The sequence below is a fragment of the Bufo bufo genome, chromosome 2, assembly GCF_905171765.1.
Source record: "Bufo bufo chromosome 2, aBufBuf1.1, whole genome shotgun sequence".
NCBI classification, from domain to species: Eukaryota; Metazoa; Chordata; class Amphibia; order Anura; family Bufonidae; genus Bufo; species Bufo bufo.
In genome coordinates, this window is record NC_053390.1 from 213961928 (window position 1) to 213980957 (window position 19030).

At 43.1% G+C, this 19030-nt stretch overlaps 1 protein-coding gene across 4 annotated transcripts in view; it reads left to right on the forward strand.

Annotated features, from left to right (window-relative positions):
* BCL7A (BAF chromatin remodeling complex subunit BCL7A) overlaps positions 1-18567 on the forward strand; it is a 28514-nt gene extending 9947 nt beyond the window's left edge. Inside the window, exons 3-7 of one of the 4 annotated variants that reach the window (XM_040416139.1) lie at positions 3053-3115; positions 7800-7893; positions 9685-9849; positions 11604-11722; positions 16180-18567. In XM_040416139.1, coding sequence (XP_040272073.1) covers positions 3053-3115; positions 7800-7893; positions 9685-9849; positions 11604-11722; positions 16180-16254 — 516 coding nt within the window. In that variant the 3' untranslated portion in view covers positions 16255-18567. Of the gene's footprint in view, positions 1-3052; positions 3116-7796; positions 7894-9684; positions 9850-11603; positions 11723-16179 lie in introns of all 4 variants that reach the window. The other 3 variants (XM_040416138.1, XM_040416142.1, XM_040416140.1) reach the window with 3 other exon arrangements.
* The last annotated feature ends 463 nt before the right edge of the window (positions 18568-19030 follow it).

Consider the following 19030-nt stretch of genomic DNA (forward strand, 5'->3'; position numbering starts at 1 on the left):
TCATCAATATAACTCCCGGAAAACCTTTTTTAAAAGAGTTTTCCCATCAGAAATTTATGGCATGATAGATGTGAGTCCCACATCTGAGACACTCATCCATCTCCAGATGGCTTCCTTGGTGGTCCTACTACTTGGACCTTTACTAATCACAAGACATTTGCGTTGCTTTAAAGAGGACCTTTCACTAGTTTAAAAATTAAAAACGAACTATATCAGTGGGCAGAGAGGCGCCCAGGGGCCCCCCTGCACTTACTAGTATGTCTGGGCGCCGCTCTGTTCGCCCGGTGTCTGCAGCTCCCTCTGTTGTACTGGGCAGAGTTTTTGTATTAGGGTTGTCCCTTGCTGCAGCGCTGGCCAATCGTAGAGCACAGCTCATAGCCTGGGAGTCCAGGGCGAACGGAGCGGCGCCCAGACATACTAGTAAGTGCAGGGGGACCCCTGGGCGCCGCTCTGCCCACTGATATAGTTAGTTTTTAGTTTTTAAACTAGTGAAAGGTCCTCTTTAAAATACACTGCTCAAAAAAATAAAGGGAACACAAAAATAACACATCCTAGATCTGAATTAATTAAATTTTCTTCTGAAATACTTTGTTCTTTACATAGTTGAATATGCTGACAACAAAATCACACAAAAATTAAAAATGGAAATCAAATTTTTCAACCCATGGAGGTCTGGATTTGGAGTCACACTCAAAATGAAAGTGGAAAAACACACTACAGGCTGTAATGTCCTTAAAACAAGTCAAAATGAGGCTCGGTAGTGTGTGTGTGGCCTCCACGTGCCTGTATGACCTCCCTACAACGCCTGTGCATGCTCCTGATGAGGTGGCGGAAGGTCTCCTGAGGGATCTCCTCCCAGACCTGGACTAAAGCATCTGCCAACTCCTGGACAGTCTGTGGTGCAACGTGACGTTGGTCGATAGAGCGAGACATGATGTCCCAGATGTGCTCAATTGGATTCAGGTCTGGGGAACCGGCGGGCCAGTCCATAGCATCAATGCCTTCGTCTTGCAGGAACTGCTGACACACTCCAGCCACATGAGGTCTAGCATTGTCTTGCATTAGGAGGAACCCAGGGCCAACCGCACCAGCATATGGTCTCACAAGGGGTCTGAGGATCTCATCTCAGTACCTAATGGCAGTCAGGCTACCTTTGGCGAGCACATGGAGGGCTGTGCGGCCCTCCAAAGAAATGCCACCCCACACCATTACTGACCCAATGCCAAATCGGTCATGCTGGAGGATGTTGCAGGCAGCAGAACGGTCTCCGCGGCGTCTCAAGACTCTGTCACGTCTGTCACATGTGCTCAGTCTGAACCTGCTTTCATCTGTGAAGAGCACAGGGCGCCAGTGGCGAATTTGCCAATCTTGGTGTTCCCTGGCAAATGCCAAACATCCTGCACGGTGTTGGGCTGTAAGCACAACCCCCACCTGTGGACGTCGGGCCCTCATATCACCCTCATGGAGTCTGTTTCTCACCGTTTGAGCAGACACATGAACATTTGTGGCCTGCTGGAGGTCATTTTGCAGGGTTCTGGCAGTGCTCCTCCTGTTCCTCCTTGCACAAAGGCGGAGGTAGTGGTCCTGCTACTGGGTTGTTGCCCTCCAAAGCTCGCATTGATGTGCCATCCTGGATAAGCTGCACTACCTGAGCCACTTGTGTGGGTTGTAGACTCTGTCTCATGCTACCACTAGAGTGAAAGCACCGCCAGCATTCAAAAGTGACCAAAACATCAGCCAGGAAGCATAGGAACTGAGAAGTGGTCTGAGGTCACCACCTGCAGAACCACTCCTTTATTGGGGGTGTCTTGCTAATTGCCTATAATTTCCACCTGTTGTCTATTCCATTTGCACAACAGCATGTGAAATTGATTGTCACTCAGTGTTGCTTCCTAAGTGGACAGTTTGATTTCACAGAAGTGTGATTGACTTGGAGTTACATTGTGTTGTTTAAGTGTTCCCTTTATTTTTTTGAGCAGTGTATATCTGCATCTAAGCGGTGAGACCCTGCCACTGATCATGAGAGCGGGTACCCCTTAGAGCCTCCTCAAATGAACGGCGTGGCCGGTTGGGCATGCACTCTGCCACTCCTTTCACTTTTGTGGGAGTTCTGGCGATAACGGAGTATAGCGCCCTACTATCTCTGGAAATGCATGACTGGCCTCTCAGTTTATTTCAGGGGCGCTCCACAGTGTATGGGGTCCCAGTTCTCCTGATTGATGAACCACCACAGATCTAATAATTGGCCCACCTCCTGTGGATGGGGATAACCTCACACAACCAAATACCTCTTTAAATGGGGTTTCTGGGTATAGTGACAGGCAATCCTTAGTATAGGCCATTAGTATTAGATCAGTGGGACAATGTTGCAATAACATGCACAGCAGTAACTGAGTAGACGGTATGCGCGAAGCCCATAAAAGGGATGACTATGGGGGCGCATAGTTGGGCCCTCACAGTCTTGCCCTAGCAATAGGCTGTCAGTATTTTGAACCCAGAGAATCCCCTTTAAAAGGGGCTGCATGGTTTACAGAATGATTTATATTTAGCCTAGTAGGGGATTTGGAGAGGAAGAATTAGCCAGAGGGTAGAACGACTTCAGAGGACCTCTCATTTCAGTGCGTACTTTGTGTTGCTTTATTCTCCGTCTGGCGGCATTGCAGGAAAATGGAACACTTGCTGCTGGGTTCCTCTGTAGATTAGATGTTTGCTGGGGTCACAGCAGTGATCTGCCAGTCATCATCTTTTCGTCAGGGGACTCTTTCACCAAGAAGGAATTGCCAAAAGCGGGCAACCCTTGTTAACAATACAAACACTCGGGGGCATACACAAAACAAATGCCTATTGCCATGCTTGTCTTGGATGCACTATGAAGAAATGAAAGGGGTTCGTATGCAGTGACCCAAAAGCCTTTTACTGGAAGAGTGAATTGCATAATATGTGAAGATTATTTTGCAGGATGTGTATTAGTCTCTATAGGGTGCATTATATGTAAGTCAGTTGCACTGGAAATCGCCAGTCCTTTTATTTCTGTACATTTCTTTCCCTTCAGATTGATTTGAAAGTGACAGATGAGAATTCGGGACTTCTGAGGCGACCAAAACCTTGTGGAAAAGTCAGATACTGTCTTTTCTACTATTGTTTGATTTGAATGTCACAGGGAGTGGGTTCATCACTAACAAGCGAGCATGATGTTCTGTACTCTACTCTAACACTAACTCTGTCTAATTTGCTGCTTCTTAATGATGAAAGCTCAAGTGCTAGTGAATAGAAGAAACCAACAAGGGTTATACAACCAACAGTGGCCACGGTCTTTAGCGGACCTAGAAATGAAAGGGGGTGGTCTACCTCTGGATAGGTCATCATTATCTAATCGTCAGAGGTCTGACACCCCTCATCCCCGCCGATCAGCAGTTCTGCATTCGCTCCCAGTGCTGGAACCACACAGCTCCATCCACTGTGTAGTGGACAGATCTGGTTACTGCAGCACTGGTCCCATTCATTTCAGCAAGAAACTGTTGTGCCGGAGCTACTGCAGAATAGCAGATCGGCATGGGTGCAGGGTGTCAAACTCCCACTGTTCAGATTGTGGTGGCTTGTCCTGAGAATAGGTCATCATTTCTAAAGGGTTGGATAAGCACTATAAAGAGAAATATATAGGCTGCCAAATTGTATCTTTTTAATTTTCGGTGAGACATATACCGTAAATGGGTCATGTAGTGCCAAGTCAGTTGTGGTCCCATAGCGTCTGCTTTGTCACTAAGGCAGCTTTCACACCACGTTTTTTTAATTTTCTGTTAAACATATCAGTTTTTACGCAGAAACATTACAAAAAAAACGGATGGCAGAAGTGCATAGGTTTTGTATAGCCTGTGTTCCTGACCATGGATGAGACGGCGCTTCGTGGAAATAAATACGTGGTGGGAATGCACCTGAAGTGCAGATATATTTAAAAGCAATGTAAATATCTGGATAATGGACTTGGTGTGTTCAAATTACATGATTCATTTGTAATCACTGGTATTTCAGCTTTCATCACTAATCTACCTGGATTATTTCCTTACAGGGGTCTAGCTCTTGCAGAAAGTTGCCCCATATGCGTCAGTCAGGAAAGGTGCCACTTTCTAATTTGGTTAGCCCTGTTGCCTTTCAGCATAGGGTGCTGGGTTTGATTGCAACGAAGGGCAATACCGCCATGCGTGTTTTCCCCGCATTTCTTTCAGGTCTTCCTATTTCGCCCACATGCTGATTGCTTCCTATAAAATTTCCCGTGTGTGTCTGAGATCATGGACATTAGACGGTAGACCCATCGGGGAACAAGAACTTATGGGAATAAACCATCACTGAAAGGCTCTGCGCCCTCTCCTAGTTCCTCCTTTTTGGGGATTGTCTGTTGGGGCTGCAGTGCTGAGGTATCTGTTCTTTGCTTGCACTACAGTCGCCTACCCCTGGAAGTCCTGCAAAAGGTCCTGGGAGGCTGAATCTGACTGATTGCACATTGGGAGGTGGCTACTATTTGACTGACTGTGCTCATGGGGCATCTTTTTTATTAAAACTCTTGTTTTACATATTGTATTTCTTTATAAAACCACATTTCAGGGAACCTTTTACATTGTTGATTGCTTATTTTGCAATCTACAATCTAGTCTATAGCTTTTTTTTTTTCTTTTTTTTTTATATGTGCACTGGTTAGGCTACCTTCACACTCGCGTTGTTAATTCCGGAATTAAACTGATCTGTTCTGATTTTGCATATCAGGATGCATCCGTTCCGTTAGGATGTAGTTGTGTGAAATCAAAACGGGAAAAAAACGGATCTGTCACTAAATACATTGAAAGATCAGTCTTCTTTCAAGTGAATGGGGCTGAATTACGGTAACCAGCATTGCTGCTGTCCAGTGTTTGGTAAACTACAAGGAGGCTGCAGCTTCCTCAACAGCTGATCAGCATCGGCCCAAGGTGTCAGACCCCTACTAATCAGATATTGATGGCCTATCGAAAGGATAGGTCATCAATATCAGAATCTTGGCAAACCCTTAATTATCATATCTATAGGCCGTTGGGCTTCATGCATAAAACTGTCCCTTCAAAAGGTGTCTAATGGCAAACCATTACATCCCTGCAAATGAAACCTGGAAGCTGTTTGACTCTGTGAACATCACTGACATGTTTTCTTTGAAAAGCATTTATGCACAGTAATAGCCAGTTCGCCGTGTTCGCCCGCGAACACATGCGGGCTGCCATCTTAAATCACAAGTCCGGCGATGCATAGGTAAGTCCTTACCTGGGCCTGTGCCGCGAGCCGGTCTGAAACAAATGTGGTCACCGGGAGCAGGCAGTTCCAAGAACAGCCCGATGAAGGCCCCTGGCGACTGTTCTCGGAACTGCCTTCTCCCGGTGACCGCATTTGTTTCAGACCGGCTCGCGGCGCAGGCACAGATAAGGACTTACCTATGCATCGCCGGACTTGTGATTTAAGATGGCAGCCCGCATGTGTTCGCGGGCGAACTGGCCATCACTGTTTATGCATACCTATGAGGTCAAATTCACTGGTCCTATTTCGGGGACATGCTTCCACCCATGATAGTTGAATCCATTGTAGCAATGGACTACATGCCAGTTTATCAGTCTGCAGAGGGGAATTGAGTACCAGTAAGATCATCTGTTGTCAGCACTTGCTTTCTTTCCATGTAGAAATAAGCAGCATGCCCATCTTGGGGCAGAATCCACCCTAAATCTCCCATTGAAATGAACGAGAAGCTTTTTTTAAAAAAGACCGTGAGCTGAAAATTCAGTTTTGTATTGAAGTAAACACCCATTTGTTAAAAAAAAGTGTCAAACACGCTAATACAGTGCTGAGAAAAACATGTGTGGATTCCACGCTTATTTAAAAAAAAAAAAATTTTCAGCGCTTTTTTAGAATTAATTGTGTGAATGGGCCTTTAGGGCTCAAGCACACGACTGTACTTTTGGGTCACATCCTATCCACATTTATTGCAGATCCATTCATCCCAATGGGGCCGCAAAACATTCTGACAGGCTCATGCACATGACCGTATGTATTTTGCGGTCCGAAAAAAACATCCTCAAAAAATACGGATGACATCCGCGTGCATTCCGTATTTTGCGGAATGGAACAGCTGGCCCTTAATAGAACAGCGCTATCCTTGTCCGTAATGTGGACAATAATAGGACATGTTCTATTTTTTCGCGGAACGGACATATGGACACAGAGTAACTTCCGTTTTTTTTTTTTGGCGGACCTATTGAAGTGAACGCTTCCGCATATGGTCCGCAAAAATAAAAGGGAACAGCCACGGAAAGAAAATACGTTTGTGTGCATGAGCCCTAAGTCTGCTTCGTGGCCCAGCAAAAAACTAAATAGAACATTTTGCGGACAAGGATTGGACAGTTGTGCAAGGGGAAAATAAACATGGCGGCATGCACTCGGCCGGGATCCTTGTTTTTTGGATTGTGGACCGCAAAACACTTATGGCCGTGTGCATGAACCCTTAGGCCCCTTTCACACGGGCGAGTATTCCGCGCGGATGCGATGCGGGAGGTGAATGCATTGCACCCGCACTGAATACCGACCCATTCATTTCTATGGGGCTGTTCACATGAGCGGTGATTTTCACGCATCATTTGTGCGTTGCGTGAAAATCGCAGCATGCTCTATATTCTGCGTTTTTCACGCAACGCAGGCCCCATAGAAGTGAATGGGGTTGCGTGAAAATCGCAAGCATCCGCAAGCAAGTGCGGATGCGGTGCGATTTTCTTGCATGGTTGCTAGGTGACAGTCTATTCACTGTATTATTTTCCCTTATAACATGGTTATAAGGGAAAATAATAGCATTCTGAATACAGAATGCTTAGTAGGTGATCAATTGAGGGTTAAAAAAAAATAAAAAAATTAACTCTCATTCTCCTCTTGTTCGCGTAGTTCCCGGTCTCTTCTTTACTTCTTAAAAGATGAACTATCGGCTAGGACCTGTGGTGACGTCAGATCACATGTGATTGGAGCATGTGATCTGACGTCACCAAAGGTCCTTTAGCCCACAGCTCATCATTAAAGAAGTAAAGAAGAGACCGGGAACTACGCGAACAAGAGGAGAAGGTGAGTTAATTTTTTTATTTTTTTTTAACCCTCAATTGATCACCTACTAAGCATTCTGTATTCAGAATGCTATTATTTTCCCTTATAACCATGTTATAAGGGAAAATAAAAACATCTACACAACACCTAACCCAAGCCCGAACTTCTGTGAAGAAGTTCGGGTTTGGGTACCAAACATGTGCGATTTTTCTCACGCGAGTGCAAAACGCATTACAATGCTTTGCACTCGCGCGGAAAAATCGCGGGTGTTCCCGCAACGCACCTGCACATTTTCCCGCAACGCCCGTGTGAAAGGGGCCTTAGAGTAATTCAGTTGTTCAATGCTAGAGAATTGCAGAGAATTACAGAAACTTGAATGTCACGACAAATCCTGTATGAATGCTTTATTTAGTAGATTCTAGGTTATATGTATTAATCTATTTGTTGTCCACTCACAATTTATTTCTATTGTCCAAAGAAGGGCTGACTGTCTACTAATATCCACTTGTATGTGATTGTGCACAGGGTGATCTGTCTCCAGATAGTTTCTATTAATTTCCATCTTTCTTTCCTCTTAACATTCTTTTGAATTTTCGTGGTCTGCCCTTTGAGACAGCATTGATGATTGCCATAGCTGTTTTTCATTATGTTAACTATTGTGGTGTTTTTTTTTTCCTTTTGTTTTTGCCCTTACCATTCAGAAGACTAAGAATAAAAAGAAAACTAAAGATGAGAAATGTGGTTCAGAACTGACCACCCCAGAAAACAGCTCTTCCCCAGGGATGATGGACATGCATGGTAGGTATAAATGAATGTGAATTAAACTCGTTCATGTGGGCATTCTGGCTTCTACTCTTAGGCTAAGTTTTGCGGGCCGCAATACACGACCACAGTTCCGTGTGCATTCCGCATCACGGATGCGGACCCATTCACTTCAATGGGTCCGCAAATCCGGAGTGCTTCCGTGGGGTTATGTCCCGTACTTCCTTTCCGCAAAAAGATAGAACATGTCCTATCTTTTTGCGGAACGGGCGGATCGCGGACCCATTAAAGTGAATGGGTCCGCGATCCGATGCGGCTGACCTACGGCCAGCGATCGTGCATTGCGGGCCGCAGCACGGGTCACACACGTTCGTGTGAACTCGGCCTTAAGAGCCATGCTGGATCTGTTTTTTAGTGGATCCTTTTTTAGTGGATCCTAATAGATGGCTGCACACTGTGCTCTTCTTTGTTTAAAGGGAACCTGTCATGTTAGACATGGTTTCTGAGCTGCAGGCAGCATGTTCTAGAGCAGGAGGAGCTGAGCAGATTGATATGTAGTTTGATGGGAAGAGATTTAGTAAAACTTGTATTTTATACATTTAAATACCTGCATGTTCTGGGCTTTGAAGTCAAGGAGGCGTCCTATCAGTGATTGACAGCTGTATACACAGTAGAGGGAAGGCTGTCAGTCACTGATAGGACCGACTCCTGGACTTCAAAGCCCAGGATGAGCAGGAACTTAAATGAATAATGCATCTTTTCCCAAAAAACGATATATCAATCTGCTCTGTATCTTCTGCTCTATAACATGCTGACTTCAGATTACTTTGACTGACAGGTTCCCTTTAAAAAGCAGTCCGAAAACTCCATTGTTATCAGAGACTTCATTATCCATTAGTGTACTTATCATGTATTAAAAAGAAAGCATAGCGGTTAGTCAGGCGAGGGCAGATGTTTCACTGGCACCTAATGATAGTGATGAGGCGGCACAGGAATCATGCGCATTTGTCATGTCATGGGTACCTACGGATCATAATGTAACCACGTTGCCTATCATTAGGTGTTGCGTAGTAGCACGGCATTGAGATTTTGTGTTTCACGAATACAAGTCGCCGTGTAACCCCAGCCTAACTTGCAGCAATCCGTTCATGTCCTTCTCCATCTTAGGCTACTTTCACACTTGCGTTCGGGGCTCCGCTTGTGAGCTCCGTTTGAAGGCTCTCACAAGCGGCCCCGAACGGATCCGTCCAGCCCTAATGCATTCTGAGTGGATGCGGATCCGCTCAGAATGCATCAGTCTGGCACCGTTTGTCCTCCGCTCCGCTCAGCAGGCGGACACCTGAACGCAGCTTGCAGCGTTCGGGTGTCCGCCTGGCCGTGCGGAGGCAAACGGATCCGTCCAGACTTACAATGTAAGTCAATGGGGACGGATCCGTTTGAAGTTGACACAATATGGCTCAATTTTCAAACGGATCCATCCCCCATTGACTTTCAATGTAAAGTCAAAACGGATCCGTTTGCATTATCATGAACCAAAAAAAAATAATAATAATTTTTTTTTTTTCTGTTCATGGTAATGCAAACGGATCCGTTCTGAACGGATCTAAGCGTTTGCGTTATAGGTGCGGATCCGTCTGTGCAGATACCAGACAAATCCGCACCTAACGCAGGTGTGAAAGTAGCCTTAGCATGTGTTAATAATACTGGAGATACTCTTCATCCTGAGTAAAAGCTATGTAGCCTACTGACTGGCTTTATTTCCATTCGTTAGTCTGTGTATTTGTGCTATCTAAATTGCATTTTAAGTTTACTTTTCCGACCTTTCAGATGATAATAGCAACCAGAGTTCAATAGCTGATGCCTCCCCAGTAAAACAGGAGAATAGCAGCAACTGTAGCCCTGCCCCTGACAACCTGAATACACAGGCGGACAGTACTGAGATTAAGTCTGAGGAAGCCCACTCCAATAACAGTGAACACCAGGACTCTGAAGGTACTGCTCTACACCATATACACGTTATATCTACACTCCAGAAAAACCTTCATGTATCACGCCTATTACTTGAAAGAATTTTTTGTAATCCTTTAAGTAATCCCCAGTTTTAGTTCCCAGTGGCAGATTTGTTACAGAAACTTCTCCGCCTGTGCTAGTCACACTTAAGGCCCCTTTACGTGGCCAGTGACTGGGGCAATAATCAGGATGGAGCAATCCTAGGAACACCCCTTCCTGATAATTGCCCTAGTTCTGCGGATCACCAGATGAACGAGCAAACAAACACTCATTCATCGGGTGAAAGCATAGCTGATAATGTTTTCCTAAATCATTATTTCTGGGCAGTAGATGGTGCTGTCTAGACAACAAACTGCTGCTCAGAAACAATGTGAATGGGAGGTGATCAAACTAGCAGGGGGTGATTGCTGCATGTAATCCTCCTGTAACGAGCAGGCAATTATCAGGGGGGAAAAACAGTTCGCTCCCGGTAATTGTCTGTTTTTGTGGCCCCTGTAAAAGGCGTCTGAATGCTACCGATCACTGTTAATAGCTGAATGCCTTCTTTAGCTCAAACAGCAGAGATTTAAATTCAGTGGTCCCTCAAGTTACAATATTTATTGGTTCCGGTACAGGCATTGTAAGTTGAAACCATTGTAACTTGAGTCCATAACTCTATGGAAACCAGTAATTGGTTCCAAAGCCCAAAATGTCACCCCAAAATAAGAAAAAGTGATAGCCAGATAGCCAAGACATATAAAGCAAGTCCTTCAGCAAAACAGACAGGAATCGATGCTGGAGGCTGTAAATGACTTTCTATGGTGAGTGCGGGAGCTGCTTTTTCAGGGTCATGCATAGTACATACATGTACCCGAAAAATAAAATGAAGCCACTACTCGCCTGGTGTCCAAAGGAGCATGTCATCCTGGCACAGACAGGAGGCAGTACAGAACATGTAGTACTAGACAACCACTACAGGTGTTTTACCAGAGAAATGGCCATGTTGAGTGGTTGGATCTGAGTCTGAGACATTGTATGTTGAGACTATTTTCAACTTACGATGGCTGAGAAAAAAACATTGTATGTTGAAAATATTGTATCCTGAGGCCATTGTATCTTGAGGGAACACTGTATATAAAATTACAAGTATTTTGAAGGAAATACTTCCAATTATTGCATATTAGCTCATAACACCCAAACCAGAAATGTCTCCAAAAGGAATGAGTGACCTGTAGACGGCTGTTTTGGGGTGCTTGACCAGCATCGGTACAGAGCAGGGTGCTGGATGAGATGCCTTAGATGCAACTCAGAAAGTGTACTGGTTCTCATTGAAGAGACACAGCAGGTGGATAGAGACTTATTTTCAGGCAATGCTCCATGATTAAAATAAAGTGTCTGCTGCGTGTCTTCAATAAGAGCCACTTCCCCCTTTCTTGAGCAGCATCTAAGGTACCTCAACAGCCAAGCAATACATAGCTGTGTACTGCTGAGGGACTAGAGCCCTGAAACAGCTGTCTACAGATGGACCATTCACCATTCTTCCTTTCGGAGAAGTCTCTGGTTTACTAATTTGCAAATTTGCATTTCTATTTATTTACCCATGGAGCATTGCCTGAAGAGAAGTGTCTATACACCTGCTGTTTTCCCTTCGACAAGAACCCCAACACCTGCCCAACACACAAGTTCTACTTGCCTAATACATTTTAGATTAGGAGTAATCATTTTTCATTAACTTGTTGTCTTTTCCACTGATTTAGTTACTTCAGGGCAAAATTCTCAGTCATCAGTTGAAAGTTCACTAAATAATTCAGAGAAAACAGAAACACAAAGCTCTGCTGATAAAGAGATCGCTACAGAGACCTCCAAAAATTCTCAGGTAATCACTGTTGATGAGCAAATGTGATGAATGTAGAGGCACTGCTCAAAACGTGTGCGTGCGAGAACAGAGGATTTTTTTCATGGCTGCAAGAAATGTTGGCATTGAAGAAACAAATAATGAAAGTTAAAAGGGTTTTCCAGAAATTTATAACTGACCTATCCTCTGTATAGGTCATCAGTATCTGATCGGTGGGGGGTCCTACACCTGGGACCCCCGCCGATCAGCTGTTTGAGAAGGCACCAGCTCTCCTGTGAGCGCCGCGGCCTTCTCTGTACAAAGGCTACTTTCAAACTGGCGTTTTGCTTTCCGTTTGAGATCCATTCAGGGCTCTCACAAGAGGTCCAAAACGGATCAGTTTTGCCCTAATGCATTCTGAATGGAAAAGGATCCGCTCAGAATGCATCAGTTTGCCGCTGCTCCATCTCCATTCCGCTTTGGAGGCGGACACCAAAACGCTGCTTGCAGTGGTGTTCAAGACGGATCCGTCTTGGCTATGTTAAAGATAATACAAACGGATCCGTTCTGAACGGATGCAGACTGTTGTATTATCTGAACGGATCCGTCTGTGCAGATCCATGACTGATCCGCACCAAACGCGAATGTGAAAGTAGCCTTACCAATCATTATAGTGGCTGTGCTTGGTTTTGCAGCTCAGCCCCACCAATGAACGTGTCGTCACAGGCCTTGGAAATGCTGTGAGAAGGCTGCAGCGCTCAGTGCTAGTGCCTTCTCAAACAGCTGATTGGACCCCCCTTGATCAGTGCTAGTGCCTTCTCAAACAGCTAATCGGACCCCCATTGATCAGATATAGACGATCCTGAGGATAGATCATCAGTTATAAACTCTTGGAAAGCCCCCTTTTAAGGAGCTTGATTCTCCAGTCATTGTACAAAGTTCAATGTTAAGAGCTCTTTACTTCTTGTAATGCTCTAATGCATGCTTGGGTACTATTGTTGCTGTTGTCACACCTTCCCAACTTGTGGGTGTCTGCTCCTGCCGTGACTGTCCATGAGAAACAGGGGTCTCCTTTCGGTAACTGAAGGCCGCCCTTTCCCTTTTTTTTTATTTTTTATTTAATTTTTTAAGCAATTTCAATAAAGACAAGAACAAGAGTCTCTTCATTACAATAAAACATATCAGACCTATATCTGTAAGGCAAGTCGTCAGCAACTCAATATGTTCATTATCATTGAAATAAAACATGTCAAATATAGACCTGTGTGAAGAGTCCTCTGTGACAAATCAGTTTCAGCGCTATTGTCCATTGTCTATATGATATAGTCTAACAGTGCTTCAAACTATCAATCTTATCTTAAATACCGTATAATCAGACAGACGGTAGGAGGGAGACAAACAGCAATATAAGGGGAGGGTTGAGGAGAGGAAGGAAAAAAAAAAGGGGAGGGGAGCGGAAGAGGGGTGAGTAAAGTAAGAAAGGAAGTCTCCATTATGTTAACAGAGCATGGTATTCTGGTGTGTCCTGGAAGGTGAACCACAGAGTCCATGCTGAGACAAATGCCTCATGAGAGTTTTTCAAGGTGGCTGTTAGTTTCTCCATTCTCCGAATGTCCTCTATCGGAGAATTCGGAATGGGAAAGGAGAAGATCTGTGTCATGGTTTTAGGTACCGACTCCCAAAATTGTCTGATTCTACTACAGTGCCAAAAGATATGAATCAGTGTGCCTGGTTCCGACTCACATCTCTAGCATAGTGAAGATACTGAAGGGAATATTTTCTGTAGGTGGGTCGTGACATAGTACCATCTAGAGAGTATCTTGAAACCTGCTTCTTGAAATTCACAGGCGATTGATGATTTATGCGTTATGTGGAATAGCTTTGGCCATTGGTCGGGGGGAATGTCCGTCTCAAGATCAGAGCTCCATTTATCAATATATGTAGGGCAGAAGTCTGGATCCAGAGCCACCAGCGCTCTATAAAACTCTGAAAGAGAGTGTCGGTAGACTCCTGAGCCAATACAGACCTTTTCGAATAAAGTCAAAGATCTGTCGAAGCCCGGAGACGAGGGGATCGAGGAGAGGAAGTGAGATATTTGCCTAGCCCTCCAATGCCCCAGGGCACACGGGTCCGATAGGTTTTGTAATTCAGAATGTGTGAGCCATCTCCCTGCTCTGTTCTGAAGAAAGGGGCCCTGCACTTACCACTCAGACGCCATTGTAGGTATGGCCCTGAGGAACAGCTGACTAGGAAGTCCGGGTGACCCAGGATTGGGAACAATGGGGAGGGTGAAGGGGATAGTGTGTTCACGGCAGCATACTGGTAGAATTGGAATAGTGTGGAGCCCATGGCCCCCTTTACCTTGTGAGTATTAAAATACGAACTATATACTTTTATTATTACTGTAATCATACTGGCCTAACGAATAAAAGAAGCCTGTTATTTACTACCACATAGTGGACACCATAAACGCCCTATTCAAAAAATATAATTTCCAGCTTCCCACTACATCATATGGAATATTACATTGTGCCATTAGAAAGAACAACTTGTCCCACATTAAAAAAAAAAAAAATAAATACAGCTATCTGAACAGAAAAATTAAAAAGTTGTGTTTTGCAAGGCAGGGGTAAAAAATGAAAATTAGTTGGGAATGTATTAAAGTGTAACTGACCTTTTTGTACAGGTTTATGTAAAACTATTCTAAATGCTCTAATTTTTTTTTCTAATATACTTTATTTTACAGTTTTACTGACAAAATAGGCACCCAAAGTTCAGGGTGTCTAAAGCGCTTTGGATTCCGTACACTTGTACGTCGTGTATATATTCCATTGTACTGCAGGCATAGGGGCCGCAGTGAGTGCTGTACTGGCAGGAGCACCCATTGTTGACCCTGCCTGTGCCCGCCATACTCTGCTATAACCTGGCATGCCACATTGGAACATGGTCTCCTGTACTGATGTGCTGTGCGGAGCTTTTAGTGGAGCAGGCACAGGCAGGAGCAACTATTTGCTATGCAGACCTCCTGCCTGTGCCTGAACTTCTGGTGCCTGTTTTGTCAAATGTAAAAAAAAAAAAAGTATACTACAAAAACTAACTACAGGGAGTTTGAATTGACTTAAATAAACTTGTACAAAAGATTTGTTAAATTTTTAAGAGGACCTGTCAAATCTCCATAGTAAATATTACACATGACCTAACAATCCTAGGCCACCTTTTCTTTAAAATTCTGCTTTATGCCATTCCTTTATTATTCCTCCTATAAATGTACAAGAAGGTTGACAACTGGGTATTACCAGTCACCTTGTCAGTAGTGTGTCTTACACATTCTGATGCTGGCAGCAATGATCAGACAATGTAGTTACTGTGTAGTGACGTGCATAAACTCATGGTCACGTGATATTTAAAACTGTGTTGGTTCCCTATCCCGATGACATCACATCTACATCTGAGGCGTGGAAAGTCTTGTAAGGTTCTGCCCTGTAGACATAATCAGTGACCTTGCCTCTAAAGGTGGTGCTCTGCTCATTATCCTGGACTCCGGATAGTAAAAGGTATGGCAGAAAAATAGAATTTTTACTTTTCAGCTTTTTTCATTTATGGTAAAAGTTCAGGTTTTTGCAATATTGTATGACATAGCATAAAATAGTATTTGGTTTCCCTGTAATCATAATAAGCTCTACAGTATAGTGAACATATTATTTATGGTGATTGGTAGATTTTTTCATTTCAGTAATATACTATTTAGGCCTCATGCACACGACCATATGTGTCTTACTGTCCGCAAAAAAAAAAAAAACGGATGCAGTCCGTATGGCATCTGTTTTTTTTTTTTTTTTTGCGGATCCATTATTTTTGCGGATCCATTGTAATAATGCCTATCCTTGTCCGCAATCTAGAAAAAAAAAATAGGACATGCACTATTTTTTTTTTGCGGGGCTACGGAACGGACATACTGATGCATTTTTTGCGGACCCATTGAAATGAATGGTTCCGCACCCTATCAGCAAAAAAACGGAACGGACAAGGAAACAAAATAAGGTCGTGTGCATGAGGCCTTATTTAGTGGTATGCCTGTGAAGAGAATCGCTTTTTAAGCAGAGAAAATTCATCCTTCCAACAGAACAGGTCTGTAGTGTAATGGTAACTCTTCTGCCTGATGTACAGAAGGTCTGGGGTTCAAATCCTGATAAACAATTTCTTTAAGAAAAGTCTGGAAGACACAGCTTCAATTGCATTCACTGAACTGAAGTGAAGACTAATGAGGCTGCTGACCCTGCTTGGATCTGTGATGCTGCAGACACTCCCCATGAGTATTGAGATAGCATTTACACTGACACATAATGCAGTATGGTTAACCGCTGGTGCTATTATATATTTTTTTCCCGTGTGTAACTAGAAAACTGGTAAGCTATTTGTGTAGCCAGAGGGAGCCTGTGAATTCCTATAGCCTGCTGTATTTACTGCAACTCTTGTCTCCTCTTTTTGCTCCCCAACAGGATTCTGATGACGGTGCCCCTCCTTGCAAAAAGGCAAAAGGCGACAGTTCGCAACAGAACACTGAAGCTATGTAGACTATCCGACTCTGTTTCTCTTTATTTTATTTGGGGTCTGTTTGCTGTAAGGTACATTGGTTATTGCAACAATAGGACAGCCTTACTTAAAACCATCTTTTTCTCCTTGACGAGAATAGGACTTTACAATTTCAACCTACAAAGCAAAAATCTGACAATGCCTGGATAAGAGGCCAGGACTCAAGAAAGTGTGAAATATTTCTGTGAGGAATCCGAATACCAATGACAGTCTGTTGAAGTGGTTGATGTGAACACTCAGGAGGGTCTACGCACTGTTTTCTGTAGTCATTTTTACATTTGTGTTTGCTGCTGTATATATATATTTTTTTTTCCATTTTGCTATTTAACATGTAAAATATTTAAAGATGGTACCTTTTCAGTTTGAAGCCACCATGTAAATTTACTTTTTGTAATTTGTGCCTTTTCTGATTTTATTTTATTTTTTTAACTGAGCTCTGTGTAAGTGGATGAATCTCTAATACACTAGAAGCCATTTTCACATGTGGCGTGATCTGTTCCCAGAGTCTTCTGACGGTTAGACTGCCTTCACCATTTTCAGACCATTCATTCCAGTGTCTTCATCTTTGGACTGTGTTCTTTTATCTTGTAGCACGCACAGGATTGTCATCATCTTTTTTAACTCCAGTATCTGCTTTCTGTGTTTTCAGGCAGCTAAATTATCATTTTGCTTTAGACTAGAGTACAATGAATTTTTCTTATTTACTGTAATTTTATTTGTTGTGTTTTTAAGGTTTTTAATTAATATTCTTCCAAGATCAAGTGATTAGTCAAAGCAGTATTGGTATTTTATGTAATGAGCTACATTTATTCTTCAAAAATAAGTCATTTGAATATGGCATTTCTTCGCGTTCGGTAAATGCTATAGAAAAAAAGTAGATGCTAGGTACTAGAGGAGAGCTAGTTTGGGTGAATAATGTAGTATTTCTACAGCTACTATACAACGCAGTGCGTGTCCTGATGCCATTCCATGAACAGTAGCACTACTCTACATTTATTTTAATGGATAAAAGCGCCTCTTTCTTAGCACAGATACTACATTGGTAGCTTTCTGGTTAGGACTGTGCAAGGAGAATGTTCTTGTCCTTATGTTAAAGGACATCTGCAGATTTGTACCTATGAAGCTGGCTGACCTGTTGCATGTGCCTTGGCAGCTGAAGACATCTGTGTTGGTCCCATGTCCATATGTGCCCGCATTTATGAGAAAAATAAAAGTTGAATATATGCAAATGAGTCTCTAGGAGCAACGGGGGCGTTGCTGTTACACCTAGAGGCTCTGCTCTCTCTGCAGCTGCCACAGTGTGATCATGTTTTTACTGCCTGGCCATGTCCGAGTGCAGAGGGCACGGCAGTCGCAGAGAGAGCAGAGCCTCTAGATGTAATGGCAATGCCCCAGTTGCACTTAGAGGCTAATTTGCATATATTAAAACCAAATTTTTCTCAGCAATGTGGGCACATATGAACATGGGACCAACACAGATGCCTTCAGCTGCCAAGCGCACATGTAACAGGTTAGCCAGTTTCATAGGTACAAATCTGCTGACAGATGCCCTTTAAATCCCACTTTGGACAAAGTGCAAATCAAGAGCTCTCATGTATAAATCGTGTGTGATGTATAAATATACTGACAGACAGTGAAAGGTTAATTTATTGTGTGTGAATTGACTTTTTAGCCAGTAAACCATTTAAAGAAGAAAAAGTCTTGATCTTAACCATTTGGTTTCTGTTTTTGGTTGCATTTTGTTACGAGAGCGTCTGTGAGAGGTTTGCCGTGTTCATTTCTTCTTGTTTTATGTTCCATAAGTGAAAATGGCTTCAAATAAAAATTCTAAAAGCAGACACTTCCCATCAACACAGCAAAGGCTTTGATATCTACCGATTCTGTTACACCTGGACTTTTCTCATGGGGATAACATTATATGTTCATGGTTGTAAGTTTCATTGATTAACTCCTACCACATTCCCTATATAAAGAGTCCTGTATATGTTCGTACTCATTCGTTGACCATTGAATGCTATCTGACACTGTATTATCTTCCAAGAAATGTAACTGTTGGATGCTGGAAATGAGACTGCCTGACTTCTGGTAGTCCCAAGATAGTTTTTTCCATTCGGGATACCCTTTGTCTTGTGTGAAGAGTGGATAACACTGTCCATCCTAGTTTATTATGTAACTTTGCTTCTTTTCTCATTCATTGACAAGAATTTGCTGCGGAAACCTGTGGCGCTGTTGAGTTATGGTTATCATTGGTAATATACCTCAATACTTTACAATAAAATCTACATTTTCTAATTCCTTTGAGTTGATTCGCATCACGAGTGCTAAGTTGTTAGTGACAAGTGTACACATTAATTTCCAAAAGTACATTATTCACTATGCATGCCTGCAGTCAGTACGTTTTACACGTCAGCCATCACAAAGATGAACTGGCTTTTAGTGCTTCTCTTTTACATGGCTGTAACAGGACCTATAGCATTGGTATTTTTTGGATATTTTTTATGTACTTTAACGCATATCATTTTGGAAGGAGCACTGTCATGTATTCAAAATTGTTAATTATCTCTGCATGCAGTCTTAAATGGGGTATTAACTAAGTGAAGAAATTTAAAATGCCATTCAAGCTCTGTGTTAAAACCACTCTGTGAAATAACTGTTCCAGAGTGGTTTTAACCCTTAAACGACCACTCTCTTCTGTCGGCAGACGGCACACAATCTGTCGGCAGCATCTTCTGCTATTGTTGCTTTAAAGCCCCTAGA